General features: G+C 37.7%; 1 protein-coding gene across 2 annotated transcripts in view; it reads left to right on the top strand.

The window, feature by feature from the left end:
• Positions 1-12,908, top strand: part of CD2AP (CD2 associated protein) — an 81,367-nt gene that overhangs the window by 51,784 nt on the left and 16,675 nt on the right. For both annotated transcript variants that reach the window (XM_027690085.1, XM_027690084.1), the window contains exons 7-11: positions 2,601-2,709; positions 6,236-6,327; positions 8,563-8,667; positions 11,016-11,052; positions 11,433-11,495. In XM_027690085.1, the coding sequence (XP_027545886.1) occupies positions 2,601-2,709; positions 6,236-6,327; positions 8,563-8,667; positions 11,016-11,052; positions 11,433-11,495 (406 nt within the window). The remainder of the gene's footprint in view (positions 1-2,600; positions 2,710-6,235; positions 6,328-8,562; positions 8,668-11,015; positions 11,053-11,432; positions 11,496-12,908) is intronic.

Below are 12,908 nucleotides of genomic sequence, written 5' to 3' on the forward strand. Positions count from 1 at the left end.
TTTGATAAATTAAAGGCAGCTGAGATAGTCCAGTTTTTCAGATTTGACTCAGGTGATGAATTCAAGAAAGCTTTTAAAGCCTTTATCCATTTCAATCTTTTGCCTGTTATGGTTATTAATGCTGTTTTGCTGACTGATTTGTTTTCCTCTGCTGCCATGGAAGTAATTGTATTGGTGTAGGGCAGAAGATCAGTTGAGTCCCTGGAAGGAAGGTGGGGACTGAGGCTTCCTTGAATGTGTTTTCCCTCAATAGCAATGCTAAGAGCAATGACATGGTGCATGACTTCTTTGTTTCTGGTCCAGTCAAAAGCATCAGATGATTTAGAAAATGAAAGTTGCAAGTGTGTTGCCTTCTGTTTAAGGGTTGGGGAATGTTACCTCCTAAAGAATATGTTCTTTTTTTGGAGAAGGTTCCTGGCAGACCTTATTGCATCCTTTCAATGCAATGGAGAGACTTTTTGCTGAGGTCTGCTGTGACAGGACAAGGGACAATGGCTTCAAAATGAAAGAGGAGAGATTTAGGAAGAAAAGAGGGGATATAAGGAAGATGTGATTTATGGTGAGGGAGGTGAGATGCTGAAACAGGTGTCCCAGCCAAGGCCAGGCTGGATGGGGCTTTGAGTAACCTGATCTAGTGGAAGGTGTCCCTGCCCATGGCATGGAGGTTGGATGTGGATGGTCACTGAAGGTCCCTTCCAACTCAAACTATTCTGTGATTCTGTGAAGGCACACTGATTTTCCTCAGATATCTCCAGACCTTATCCCTTGAAGTGGGGGTCTGTGAGATCACTAGATCTTCAAGTGAATGCTGTTAGATGAGGGCTATAGGACATAGCTTCATCTTGCCTTCTTGCCACAAGACTGGTGGTTCAAAAGCGTATTTCCCTATTTTATACTTTGTTACCTGTGAGTATAAAGAGCCTGTCTAAACTCTGCTCAGTTAATATGAAGCCTGCTCAGACCTTTTGAATTGTTGTATTTGACTGTGTATAAACAATAAAATATGCTGGTGCTGTTGGTTGACCTTTCTGGAAAGCTCTTGCAGGCCATTTCTCAGCAAGAGAGGAAATGAAGTGAGAAAACAGTTTTGCATAGCCTAGTGACAAAGAAATAAACAATTTCATTTAGCACTTAATATTCCTCTTCCACTTGTTGCCAAAGTCATCCCAAAGGTGGACAGACTTACAGAACAACATGGAGAGCCCAAGGGAGGTAATTCTCATGAAGGTCTTGGGAAAATAGATGGCTTCCTTGGGTTTGTGCTTAACTTGCTTCAGGGTTAGATAAAGAGATGCTGGAAGGGCATTCTGTCGTTAAGTCTGTAAGGGGAAAAAAAAAAGCTGTCTAGAGTAGAGAGGGCTCTTTTCCCTTGGGAAATTCAGAGACTGTTTAGCACAGGACAGCTGAGTACTGATGTATCTGAAGTTCTCAAGGGCACTTATGCTGCTGCAGGAGATTGTTTCAGCTGGTCCCAGCATCTTGCCTGGGCTCTGGCTATTTATACCCTGCCTGCCTAGACTTCCTCTCTTACTTTTAATTGCATCCCATTTTGGAAGGGGGAAATATAGAGAACTATTTCCATGTTGGAAGTGTTTAATCTCATAGGTGGGTTATTTTAGTGCTTCCTTCATATACCATTCTGGAGAGAGTTAAATTGCATATGTCCTCCAGGAACATCCCAACTGACCATGACTTCCTCTATGGTATGACAGAGGTACCAAATACCAGCCTACAGGCATTGTCTGGTTTTAGAGAGAGCAAATCTAGTTTCTCTGACAGTAGAAGATCTGCAAAGTTGAACTGTAAATGAAAATGAACAGAGTTACTAAAGGCAGTGGGATTTTTCACATCAGTAATGCTATTAGGGCTACTCAGGTAAGTACTGGCTGTAAGATTGTACTGTTTGTAGCTCGTTGGGCTGTGAAGAAGTGGATGCAGCTGAAGCTGTCAATCTGGCAGCTCAATAAGTCTTCTGGGGAAAAATATTTTAAAAAGTACTGTAATATTTATTTTGGTTAGATGTTAACTCTGAAACTTGTGGTGGTTTTCATTCAGGAGAAGTCTCTGGTGACACTCACGTGTTCTGTTTTGTACAAATGTCTAAGAGTCAAGGGAAACTGGGATGGATTTTTATGTGCTCTTACATTTGGCTGAGTATTTAAAACTGATTGTCTGAGGTGGTGTGTGGCTGCTGAATATTCCTACCTTATCTCAGTGCAAAGTAAGCGTGGCTAGGGAGTTCCTCTGAACAGAGCTGATAAATAACTTCTGTTTTGTGCTGGAGGAGGCAGTTTTCAGGCTAATGGGAGAGTAACACCTGGAACTGCTGAAATACAATTGCTGAAGTACATTGGCCCTGTCCTGAGACTGGCTTCCAGTTTGAAAGCTGTGCTCTGGCTTTAGTCAGTAAAGTCTAATTGCAGTGTCTGTAATGGAGTAGCTACAGTAAGATAAGTGCTTAATGGCAAAGCTCACTGAATCTCTTTGAGATGTTAATTTGCATCATCTCAGCTAATGAAAAATTGGCGTGTCCTGTAGCCTAATCAAAAATAAAACCTGTAAAGAATTTTCATTAACAAAATTCTCTTCCCTTCATGCAGCCACTACCTACCCATTCTCCTGGATCAAAGCTAATTCATTTCCCCAGCATAACAAAAACTGAAAACTCACCAGAAGTAATTAAATCAGAAGCTGAAAGTAAACCCAAAGGTAAGGCTGATGGACATGTACATCTATTATTTGGGAGTCCTTTCTTGAGAAGTACTTGGTTGTCAATTTTTTTGGTGTTAAAATCTAAAACTTTAATGTATACTGGGATTTTGTGTAATGGTCTGTACCTTTTGAGGAGTTTTGCAAATGCAAAAAAGTCTAAAGGATTTTTTGCTTACATTTCTGTAGAAAAAGAATCAAAAACATTTGTGGGATTTTCTCCCAGAACAAAATAAGTCTGGGCTATGAAGTTTTACTGCAACAGTCCCCTTGGCATTAATTTTCTGTTGATGTGTTCAAAGTGATTTGCTCTCTGCAATAGCTTTGTGTTCCAATGGGATGCTGGAGACCTATTTCCATGGAACAGTCCCCCAACCCAATTTCTGTCCCTAGGTTGTAGAAGGTACTTTTTAGGCTCAGGATTTACTATGGAGGTGGTATTACGCTGTAGTAACTCTGTGCAAAGTTTTTTGCATCAGAAAGTTGGTGCTTATGTTGTGTTGAAGTCTGTTCCTTCAATAATTCAGTTTCATTGTGATTCAGTTTGTTTTTTTGTTGTTTGTATTTTTCTTTTTTATCATCTCTAAGAATTTATGTCTTCATTTAGCTACCAAATTACATGGTTCTATCTCGAGAGAGATTTTTAAGCCAACCTAAAGCATCTTGTGGGAGTGCCAACCCCATATTAAAAATTAACTTTGATTATGAGATGTGTAGACAGCTCATTTCCCCAGTTCCAGAGCAGACATTTTTTCAACTTATGTATTGTAATTTCAAGTATATTTTTGGTTTATGTGGAAATACCTTATTTTGGTGTGTTGTTTTCTATGGAATGCATAATTTGCAGAAATAAGAAAACTGCAACATCTTGCTTTTAAACCATTCCACTGCTATTGCTCCAAGAGCCAGCATGACAGTGTGCAGCCCTGAGTGTTGTGAAATTTGACTTGTCTAAAATTTTGCATTAAAATTAACCCAACTTTGCTTAAAAAATCTTAGCATTCAGTGCTGAACACCTGGAACATTGAGTATTTAGCTCTCTTCATAATTTCAGGTGCTAAAACCAGAGAAATTGGACTAATCCGGTAGCCCTGCTGGGTCTCTGCTTCCCAGAGAAACAAATACATCAGAGAGGAACCTAATTATGACAGTAATAGAAGCTGTAGGAGAACATCAGTAGGTAATACCCTATAGACACCATATAAGAACATCTTATAACCTTAGGAGGAAAGTTTGTTTTTGTTTCTTAGTGTTTTTATTTTAATATAGACCATATTATAGTTTATGTATCTCATCCTCAGTTTCAAGAGACCAAGTTTAAAATAAACTGTGTTCATCTGTTAACAGATAAACAAAGATCTCTGAAATGTTTAGACTAGTGTAGCTTATTTTGCAGTGGGGTTCTGCTGTTTCTGAAAGCTTTTTTTGGCCTCTGGTGCAAGAATGTAAAAATATTTTCTTTAAAAAGTAAAATAATCACAGTTTGACCCCTCTTTCCCCCCATTATGTTAGGATACAATATCTGTGATTTCTGCTACTGTATTGTTAGTCTCAACTCTTTGGAAAAGACTCAATTTTAAACTACCTTTTCTTAAAAATATGTACTGAAATTTAAATGCTGCAAAGTTAAACTGAACTCTGTCTTAATTACTGGCAGAATACCAGGCTCACAAAATAAGGTACTGAAGTGGCAAACTGTACATACTCTTTACATGCATGGCTGGGTTTCTTGGTGGTGCTGAAAGCTGGGGTTCACAGCCCAGCACATGGGGACAGGGTGCAGGACTCCCTGCCTCCAGCCCTCCTGGAGAACAGTGAAAGATCTCCTTTCTGGCACCATTTTTTGTCTGCTGTGGGACTTCTGATGTATGTGAAGACAGGAGAAGTACTTGGAGGAGCAGAGAATATGAAGGATTATACTGACCAACTCCCCAGGCAGTAAAGAAATGCATCTATTTTTATAGAATCAGGAAGTACTGAAATGTATTACACTTACTACTACTGAATAAAGTCCTCAAGTTTGATAGATATTTGTAGTGTACCTGGTTTTTGGTTTTGTTTTGTTTGGTTTTTTTTTTTTCCTCCAGAGTCAGTGTGATTTTTGTTTTTTGGACCTCAGTTTAAACATTCATCTCTTTGACATGGTTCTTATGGTGCTGTAGTTCTTCACAAACCACAGTTTAGATAATCTAGCTGAGCATTTTTGATCCCTAGATAGGGCAGCAAAGTAATACAAGTTCTTGTAGCTAGGATTACTCTTGTGGTTATATGTCTATTTACATCCACTTAGATATCTCTATATATCTGTCTCTTAAGCTTGGCAAACTTTGGCATTTTAACATAGTGGTTGTCACTGACTGAGGTAGATTTTTATTTGAGAATATTATTTGTGCATTTTTAAACTAAAGATTTGTATTTTTATTAAATGAAATGTAACAACAGCAAAAAGATTTGACTGCAATTCATTCATTAATTTTCTTACCACCCAGCCAAAGGCTGTCATTAAGAATTGCAGATGATTTTCGTAGTGACTTGATGTTGTGCTTCTCTAACTGGGAGTGATGCAGCTCCTCAACTTGTGTGTGTTGTCAATGCCAAACAGGTTACAGCAGCACCTTTGAGTCCTTTTTGTTTGCTTCCTCTTCCTTAATGCTTCCTATACAGAAATTCAACCTTTTTATCCACTCAGTTATTTTAGGTGCTGGGGTTAAACATTATATGTTTCTGTATTTTGGTCTTTCTCGTGGTGTTTGTGTTCTGGTGTGGGAAAGGAAAACAAATCCTCCTGCTTATTCACCTGAATCGTTATCACCATTTTAAATGGATTAGTTTTGAACTGTATCAAATGGAAAGAATTATTCTTTCTCTTTTTGTGGAAGAGGTTGTGACTGTCAGAGTTGATCACTTGGATGAGCTCTGGTTTCAGGTGCTTAGCCAAGGAATGCCTTTGCTTCAGTTATTTGGTTTCACTGCAGAATTTCAGCAAATCTGCTGCTTGAAGTACTTGAGGTTTCTGTAGTTTTATGTGTTAATAAAGGAGGTCACTTGAAAACAATTGTCTGTATTTAATTAGGATGCAAATTTGAAATTTAGATCAATTTTCAGAAATATGTATAAACTCTTAAACTTGAAACCATTCTTGTTTAAAGTGGCTCAGAATTGAATATATAATGCTATGGGGAGGGCTAGATGGGCTATTAAAATTTTAACTGTTATACTTTTAACTCCCCTTTTCTCCCTCTGAAATCAGAGGACTTGAATTAAGTTTCTGTTGTGAAAAAAATGTTTTGGGGCTTATACTCCTGACTTCACAAAGATTTCTCTTCATTGCTCTATAAATACATACTCTTATTTTTCTTGTGATATGAACAACATATTGAACATTCATAAAGCAGCTTGGGTGGCTGGTTTAGAAGGGAAGTGTGATTATAGTGGTAATTTCTCAGCTCTGAGACAGCAGAAGTGAGCTGGTATTATGTATGTTACTACCCATGGTCTCCAAATTAATTGTGCTGTTTTGTTTCAGCCAAGGAATATTACAGGACAATATTTTCCTATGAAGGCTCAAATGATGAACTCAGCTTTAAAGAAGGCGATATCATTCAAATAATCAGTAAGGTAAGAAAGTTTGGTCTGCTCTAAACATGTGTGAAGCTTTTGTGGATTTTGTGCAGGTAGGTAATGTGTGAATTGTGAAAGCAGGAGAGTCTGTTGGAGTAGATATTCGACTCTTTGCTTCTGCACTTGGTGGAGATACAGATGACTTTAAAGATCATTCCTGAGTGGGTGTTTTCGTGGAATGCTCAAAGGCCAGTGGGATCAATGTACACTCAGTACCAAGTGCCTTTTCAGTGAGGAAATTAGAAAAGCTTTGCAAATAGCACTTTTACATTCAGAACTTGTTCTTTTTCTCTGGTGATGTATCAGGCTGACCTAGAGGTAGTAGTTGAAAAGCATTATTGTGTCAAGAGGTGAGAAATTAAGATCTGTATTTACTGATTTTGATGTAGATATTATGAAAAAAACTGAGCAAATGTTTTCAGTAAGAGGATGAAGTCCAGGTCTTAGAGGTACTTAGTATTTCAGAATAACCATACAGAAGTTAATGATACTATCTAGCTATTTAGAGAAACATGATGTTCTCATTTGTGTTGAATGCTGAAAGCACCTTTTTGATAGATCATCTTGTTGCAGAGATGGTTCTAAACAGGAAATTAACCTACCCATACCTAATTTCCCTGCAATACTCTGCAGCATTTTATTAGTTTATCTGCTGCTGTAAAAAGAAACTTTCCTAAAAAAAGTGGAAAGTTTCATCTTCAGTTTTCACACAGTTGCAGAGGAAAACTAACATTTCCTTTTCTTTAGGAGGATTTTAGTTTTATGGAAAGGATGACCATTTTTTTAACAAGAAAATTGATATTATGAGCATCACTGACTGTAATGACAGTGGAAAAGAGTGGTTATGAAAGGCATTTTTTAAAACACAGCAGGCCCTTGCCCCATCTTCACTGAATCTCTTGCCTCTGTCTTTTTGAACCAATTTATCCACAGCATACGCTGGTCCAAAGTGGAGCCAAGAAGAGCTGTCCAGAGCAGAGCTCTCCCTCCAAAACCATCTTCTGAAGTCTGAGTGTATTAATGTAACTTCCAGGTGGCTACCTCAGACCAGGGTTTTGGTCTTGCCAAGTGTTAAGTTACTACCCCATCCCTGGAAGTGTTCAAGCCCAGACTGGATGGGGCTCTGAGCAACCTGGGCTAGTGAGTGGTGTCCCTGCCTGTGGCAGGAGGTTTGAACTGGGGGATCTTTAAGGTCCCTTCCAACCCAAACCATTCTGTGATTTTTCTCTTTCAGCACTTAGACTTTGTGTAAAGCCTGTCCCCCTTGGCCATTCCTTTTCTGTTTGTTCTGCGGATGATAATTTTCCATGGGTTCTCTCTGGCTCTCTACCACTCCTCAGTACTGGCTAAATGGAGTTTAGCAGTAGATGCCTTATGCCATTCACGACTGCACAGTGTTCAGAAATCAGACTCTAGTACTTAATCCAAAGGCTGACAGAGGGGAAAAAAGAAAAAAAACCTTAGCAGACTCTTACTTTCAGCACTAGTCACCTATTCAGGTCCTTATTCTGTTGATTTTTCCTTTAGTTTTATGTAGGGTGGGATTTTTAAAAAATATCTGATTACTTTATTTTCCCCCTACTCCTTTACCTGCAGAATTTTGGATCTGAGGCACAGAAGAAAGCTGTTATTTATGCTGCTAAAATACTCCAGTAACGTCATACTTTCTGTTGTGGACAAAGACCTTGATCAGTAGCATCATGTAATGGATTTCTGTGCCTCTGAATTAATTCTCCGTTATTTTATTTTTTTTATGTCTTAATATGGTTATTTTTTCCCTCAGCAGAGTTTATTTTTTTGCATCTTCACCCTTCTCAGAGCAGTGGAACCACATCAGAATCACTTTTATTTAGTAGAATTGTGTGTCACTCCAATAACATTTTAAGTATTTGCTGAATAACTTGCTGGTCAAGGAAGCTGAGAAGGTCAAATGTCGTGTGTTAGGCCATAATTGGGTTTGTGTACTTTCCTTCCCTTTGCAGATGTTATCCTTATACCCTTATCTTATATATGATGTAATACCATTTAATCCTGCTTTATAGAAAACAAAAACTGATCAAACCTGATCTGACTTGTTGCTGTTTCCCATTCCTCAGGTGGCCAAAGTATTCCTCTTATAAACACAGTGTTTCAGACCCAAGTTCTCTGTAACAGGAAAAAAATTGTTCCTGTAACTGTATCTCTCTGGGGAAGAAGTAAATATTGATTCAAGTGACCTGTTGTTTGTTTTAGGACACTGGAGAGCCAGGCTGGTGGAAAGGAGAACTCAATGGTAAAGAAGGACTCTTCCCAGATAACTTTGCTGTTCAAATACAAGAGTCTGATAAAGACTTTCCTGTAAGTTCTTACATGTATCATTTAGCATCACAAAGTAGTATTGATGAAAATGCAAAGAATAAAGGAGTTTCATAGTACATTATGCTGCTTAAAATATTACAATTGTGGCAGTTTTAACTTTGTCTTGACTTAGCTATAGCAAAGAAAGGTGTAAAGGTTGATCTTTGTGTTTGTTTAAACTGTGTTTAAATATGCTTTTCCTGATGAACTGTAATTAATGAGAATGATTAGATCATACAGAAAAGGATATAGCTCTGATAATATGATTTTATGTGTTACTGATTACTGAATTAAACCCTTACTGTTTTGAAAGGAGGTAAGCAGTTGGTCTCTTCCATCTGAAGTCCATAAGTAACTTATAATTGCAAAAACTGAATGCCTCCTCTGGGACTGATTGAGATTTTTCCATGTCAACACTTACCAGTAGGTTACAGTGTGTGAAGGATAATCTTTAGGTGGGATTTAGAAATTTCTTTTCACCATTTCGTGTGTTAACTTGGAGAAATTAATGTTTTCATGTGGTACTCCTTGATCTTGTAATTTTGGTTCTCATTTAACAGGTTTTTTTTGTTGAGATTAGTGTGATGTTTTGGTTCTGTAAAGTGTGTGTAGCAAAGCTGGTTCTGTTAATTCACAAATATATGTCATCTCCAGGTGGGTTGGAATCAGCTCCAGAACAGGAGTTATTTATTTATCATTTAACCTGAGTTGCCTCACTTACACAGAAAATCTACGTACCCCAAATCAGCACTTTCTTTTCACGTGGTTTCTCAGCTGCTCAAGGGTGGCATAAAAGCTGTAACATACAAGTGACTTGATTGGAGGGGTGGGTGGGTGGTATCACTGTTTCACAATACATAGAATTGCTCCCTTGAGAGAGGGGGGAAAACCCCCGTTCTTTTAACCATAAAGAGCATTTCCTTAGACGGACCTCGCTTTGATCCTTTATTCTGCTTTGTGTCGGGTGTCTCAGTGCAGGGATTCACCTTGCACTGAGCAGCTTTGAGGTTCAAGGCACTGGATGGCTGATTATTGTAATCAGCTATTTGATATCAACTTTATTAAAAACACAGATCAGAATCATATAATGGCATTGATTCCAAACTCTCAGCGTAATTGGTTTTGATGTAGGCAGCAATGCTGCACAGCTGGACAATGTAGTTGCTTTTGTGGGAAAGAAAGAAAACAGTCTTGTTACTTAAGTTCCTTTGCTTTTGTGTCCTCTGAAAGTAGGGCAAGAAATTGGATATGAGTTCCCCACTTGCTTAATTACATTTCATGTGTCAGAATAAAATCTTGGTGCATTAAGAAAAGCTTATGCAATAGCAGTAGGGACACAGAAATGAAATCTATCCATAGCAACTGTTTTAAAAATACCAACTATGAGGCATTTTTTGGAGGGGCTGTGTTAGACTGAACCTGTATGGTTTCAGCAGTGTTTGGATAAAGAACAAGTAGTTTTGTAGGCTTTTGTGATCTTTTATCAGCGAGCCTGGTCCTTAGTACAATCATAAAGGCACCTCTTCTAGAGCAATTTCTTGAGTCAGATTCTGGGGATGAGTGACTGAGACCAGTCCTGAGAGGTGCCAGTCCTCTTTGAGCAGGAGAACTTGAAATTCAATTGTATCACTTTAAGGGAAGTGAAAGAAGTGAGTGACTGTTTCAGAACAGGCAATTTCCATGTACGAACTGTTGCATTCTGATACTGTGTAAATTTTTAATGGCTAGAGTAGGTTTATCCTCTTTCCCACTTAAATATACAGTGATAAGGAAACTCAAAGGAGTATTTTTCTTAACTGCAATGTTTATGAGAGAAATGCTGCTAATTATTTGTTTTTGCACCTGTAATTTAGAAGTCAATTTAAGTCATTACTCTGATACTTAATTTAGAAGCTTTTTTTGTTTTAGTGAAAGTGACAATTTTTGGTCCAAAAAATTACCTGGTTACTCTTTTAAACTGGAATTGTACTGGATTGAGGTTTACTGGATTGAGGTTTACATATTGAAATTAAAATGAGAGTGACCAGAACAATTCTTTAGACTAGGAAAGATATAATTGTTTGTCCCTCTGCTGCTTATGCACGTTACTGAAGCACTGATTTGAAGAAACCTGCATTTTGTTTCTGTTTTTGCAGCTGCTTGTCTGGGAGATATCAGAGGAATTATTCCAGCTCTCTTGTGTTTCCTCTCTGTAAATTGATTGCCTCCTTTGTGAAATACTTTGAAATCAGCTAATAAACAAGCTTGAAGTTACAATATGCAAAACAAAATGCAAGTGAGGCTGTCTTGGGTAGAGAATATCTGTTTGCTTGTTTGTTTGACTCTTTTTTTTTCCTTCATTTTTGCAGAAGCCAAAGAAACCTCCACCTCCAGTTAAAAATCCAGGTATGTAGTATGTGTATGGTGGTACATGTCTGAGGAAATACTAAATTTCAGAAGGAGTGCATGATTTCAAATGAAAATTCAGAAGTAGCTTTGTATTTTCTAGTAATGCAGCCACCCATAGTCACACTTTGGGGTTACTTTTCATGCTTTGTGTGTTTTGCTGCTGCTGTGTATTTTTCCAAGTTATGATGGAGCCTACTTTGGAAACATTTTAATACAGGCTTGCCATTTTCTAGGCTCAAGTGAGTGATTATAAATGGTATTACACTCCTTGCAGAGGAAAAAATATAAACACAGCTTGGTGTGTGTCTTATTTTTAGTTAGTGACCAAGATAATTAAGGCTTTTTGAGAAATGCCTATGGTTTGCTTTTTCATTCAGCTCCAAGGCCTGAACTGCCAACTGGAGAGAAGAAATTCCCATCTTTGAAGCCTGAAGAAAAAGGTGAGACCAGTTTTTTCATGGTGGATTTCAGACCGTGGTCTTGTAAACAAATTACAGTTTTTTGGCTTGTCTGCTCTGGAAGTAGGCTCCCTGTTCAGGAGACATCATACAGACTCTCTTGATACCATTTGCTGAAGTTGTTGTGTTTGTGATATTACGGAAATGTCTGGAGTGGTTAGAACAATAGCTGCACTCTTTTGGAATGTTTATTTCTTGTTATTGCATTAAATTCTGAAAATAGGTTACTGCACTGCACAGTAACATAGTTAAATTCATATAAGGGTAGTTTTGTGACAGTGACTGCAGTTTTGAATAGCAGTAATAAGTTATTAGAAATGGAAAGGTTAACTGCTGCTTCTGAAAGTTGTGGCCAAAATCAGTCTCTGATCGAGAATATTTTGAAAGAATTGCACAGAACAGTTACAACACTCCTTAGACAGATGTTACAGTCACAATGCTCAGAAACAGAGATTTCTTTTCCTATTAATTCTTGATGTATTCCATGTTTTCAAGCTCCACAGAATTTGGAGATGCTTACTGCTCTGTTCTTAAAATTTAAAGGGCAGTTTTTTTGAGAAGAAAAACTACTATTATCACGCCAAACACATTTCTAAAAGGCATCTTTAGATGTTTGAAAAGCTTTCCTAGTCACAGTGTTTTGATTGTGTTTAAAAGTGAGAAGCTTAAACAAATGTACTGGTTGGGCCTTGTAGGAGAAGTTCTGATGTTACTGCAACTTAACCAAATTACAAAATCACACTGTTCTCTGAATAGAGAACAGTGGCTGACCAGCATTTCTACAAGTGAGCCTGCTCCATGGGTTTCTTGGTTTCCTTGAGAAGTTTTTATAACCCTCATTTTATACAAAGCACCTTCTCTGGTGTTGCATTCGAAAATACTTGTTAAAGTCAGTTCTGTTTGTTCTGTATGTGAGCAAACAAATTATTATTATCTGTTGGAACAGTATCTCCAGGTATGACTTGAGATCAACTCTATGATTCCAAAAATTTTGATTACTGGTCTCTTTTTAAATTCTTTTAAATGGAAATAAGTTTAATTTTAGACTGATCTGTTTGTACCTTGGTGTTAACCTTCACATAGTTGAGCTCAACTGTTTGTGGAGGAATATAGGAAAAAAAATATTGAGTGATACCATCCAAAATACTTAGGAATGTGAAACCTTCTGAAAAATTATATAAAGTAGAGAACCATCCTTTATTGAGATACAGGAAATGATGGAGGAAAAGTTTGTCCTGTATTCAGTTTCAGGTCAGGCCTTAAAAGTTACTTTTCAGATAGTAGTCATGTATTACTGAAAGATATGCCCATTTATCAGTGCAGTTGTACTTTTGGAAGAATAACCATGTGTTAATATTAGTGATTAAACTCATTAAGTATGAAATCATTCTGTAA

This window comes from Neopelma chrysocephalum, unplaced genomic scaffold (genome assembly GCF_003984885.1).
Source record: "Neopelma chrysocephalum unplaced genomic scaffold, ASM398488v2 Primary Assembly neopelma1_80, whole genome shotgun sequence".
In the NCBI taxonomy this organism is placed as follows: Eukaryota; Metazoa; Chordata; class Aves; order Passeriformes; family Pipridae; genus Neopelma; species Neopelma chrysocephalum.